The sequence below is a fragment of the Bradysia coprophila genome, unplaced genomic scaffold (assembly GCF_014529535.1).
Source record: "Bradysia coprophila strain Holo2 unplaced genomic scaffold, BU_Bcop_v1 contig_70, whole genome shotgun sequence".
Lineage (NCBI taxonomy): Eukaryota > Metazoa > Arthropoda > Insecta > Diptera > Sciaridae > Bradysia > Bradysia coprophila.
The window spans coordinates 3926995-3929497 of NW_023503941.1; the positions used below are offsets into that span (position 1 = coordinate 3926995).

The 2503-nt window shown below is 38.6% G+C and overlaps 1 protein-coding gene across 1 annotated transcript; it reads right to left on the minus strand.

The window, feature by feature from the left end:
* Nucleotides 1–862: 862 nt before the first annotated feature.
* On the minus strand, nt 863–1843 carry LOC119083802. Its single transcript, XM_037193610.1, has 2 exons — nt 1680–1843; nt 863–1368 (listed from the first exon to the last, which is right to left on the minus strand). Exons 1-2 carry the CDS (start codon nt 1744–1746, stop codon nt 935–937), a joined length of 501 nt encoding a protein of 166 aa, XP_037049505.1. The 5' UTR covers nt 1747–1843; the 3' UTR covers nt 863–934.
* Nucleotides 1844–2503: the final 660 nt, after the last annotated feature.

Consider the following 2503-nt stretch of genomic DNA (forward strand, 5'->3'; position numbering starts at 1 on the left):
CTATGAGGAGGTTACGCCTATTGCCATTATTTCACTGGAGTCGTGTCGCAAAGAGAAGATGTCGGCTATGGGTAACTGCATTTCAGTACGAAATTTTAACTGAACTGAAATTGCGCTACAATTTGTGTATGAAAATTACAGCGAAGTTCAGCGAATTTTTGCGACCTGGTTTCTCCTGACTTGTCTTTTGTTTTCGTTCCAAATTTGCATACCTATTTTTTACATGTACTCACCTTGAATTATTAATCAGTCTTGTGCTATTTTGTTGTACATACAGTTTAGCTAATACCTACAGTCTACAGGTATCTCTAGACGTCGTTGCTTCATCATTATAAATGTTACTGTTACTGTAAAAGGTTACGGTTAAAGGGTAGATAAGTTTGAAATTTTCATGAAACACATTCTATTGATATCTTGTAATTGAACTTACGTCACGTCCTCAATACTGCCTACGGCGCTGGCATGATTCTTCCATTTGATCTTTCTAGAAACTACTAAATTTTCTAGTTACATTAATTTCAAGAACCTTACGAAGTACATGGGTCTTACGGTTCTACTACGACTGTATCCCGACTTAGATAATGTCAGAAAAGTGATATTTTCGAGGGCTGGTCAATTTTCCGAAATCGGTTTTAATTATTTTACTAGTCTCTCCGTTCTATTTATCAGTGAACGTATATTAGGAGGGTACGGCCGTATTATACAAATGGGATATAATTTGCTAAAATGTACAGTGGCGCCACCATTTCTATAAGTTATCATCACTATCGAAAGTTTCAGGACTAGATGATAATATCGTTTTTTGGAAGACACGTTGTGGCGGCACCGTGTAGTCTAGCAAAATGCACATACGGCCATACCCTACTAACTTATGTTCACTGCTTTTATTGCATTCCAAAAATTGTTACAAAGGTAATTTTCTGCCCTCACTCCACTAACAATTCACACAGCTCCACGTAACTTCACCATCAGAACCACCGAATCGAGCATACGTATTCGACTCCATATCGATCAAGTAGCCACTCTTTCCCGCATTTTTCGTGCAGCACCCTTTGCAGTCACTGTCCGAACAAGTGTCACAAACGATGGCTTCAATTGTTTTCGATCCTTGGGTGATTCGCAGAGTTTTCTTTTTATATTTGCCAATGTCACCGTGCGTCGAGAAGAATGACACGATGTTCGTGTTGACGACATAGTCGTGCGATTTATTTTCGCCGCAAAATGAAAAGTCTCCTTGATATGCGCATCCGTTGTAGTCCGTGCATTCCGTTTTTCCGGGACAAGATTTTTTCTCTGCGGCTGTGTAGGGTGGCTTTATTTTCTTGTCTTTACAGCACGGCGGAAAGCTGCAGTAGTTGGACAGACGAGCTGTGAATAGAGTTTGAGATTCAAAATTAAATGCTTCCGACCAGTGTCAATCAAACACAATTAAATATCTGAAGTGAAGTCCATTGAACAAAAAGTACTCCGTGTGAGAGCCGCGAGAGAACGAGCTGTCAAGTAAACAAAGCAAAAATTGAAAAAAAATAATCAATTTTGTCTCTCAGACGGAGTACTTTTTGGGTAAGTGGAAGTACCATTGGTCGATTACAATGGTCGATTACAATGTAAGCATAAGTTACAGAGTAACTTGTTCTGATGCGCAGGATATTTAGAATTTTTTTCCCCGTTAGCATTACCTTTTTTCTGCGCAACTGCAGTGCTGAGCACAACTATGAGCACAAATAGAGACAAACGAGCAATCATTGTAGTTTATTGTAGTTAGAAGTGTAGCGACAAACTCTGTATTAATGATTGATAAAAATGATTTCGCATTCGTTTTATACTCAACGCAGCAGAGTAGAGCGTACGTGCGATGATGATAACGAGGTCATTATCCAATTTACATTTATAAATGGAGATAACGGCAAATGCAAACGAGCCGCTGGAATTAATCCAGGTCGTGTTGTTTGTTGCTTATTTGATCAGCAGATTCGATTGCCTTTTGCAATTGGCACAGTGATTCATGGTTTGTTTGCGAGTTGGTTCGGAGTGAACAGAAAATTAGCTTGCCATTTTATGGAAAACTTTTATAGTGACTCAATCAGTCAGATCAATTTACTGCTGAGTTACTTGAGTAGCGTGTGGGTCAATGCAATTCTCATTTGAAATTTTGTAAAAGCACAGAACACAGGTCCGGTCAACTCAAGACCTCACCTGAAATTTTGAACCTGACCTGAGTTCTGCTGCGGCTAAATTTTAATTTTGATGACCTTCAATTGTGACAGTTGGAATCAAAAGTCTGTCTATTCTACCTGTCAAAGTGACGTTTTAAACGTCAAATCAAAATTTGTATGCGAAGGAATCACAAAATCATTTATTTTTCGTTATTTTTCATTTATTCCACTAATTCTAAGTCACCAGAGAAAATTTCCAATTATTCTTTTCCCCTCGAGATAAACCACGTTTTTCACAGCAAATGCTTCCAAAGTTTCAGCGGATGGGAGGAAATGACTATTTTCTC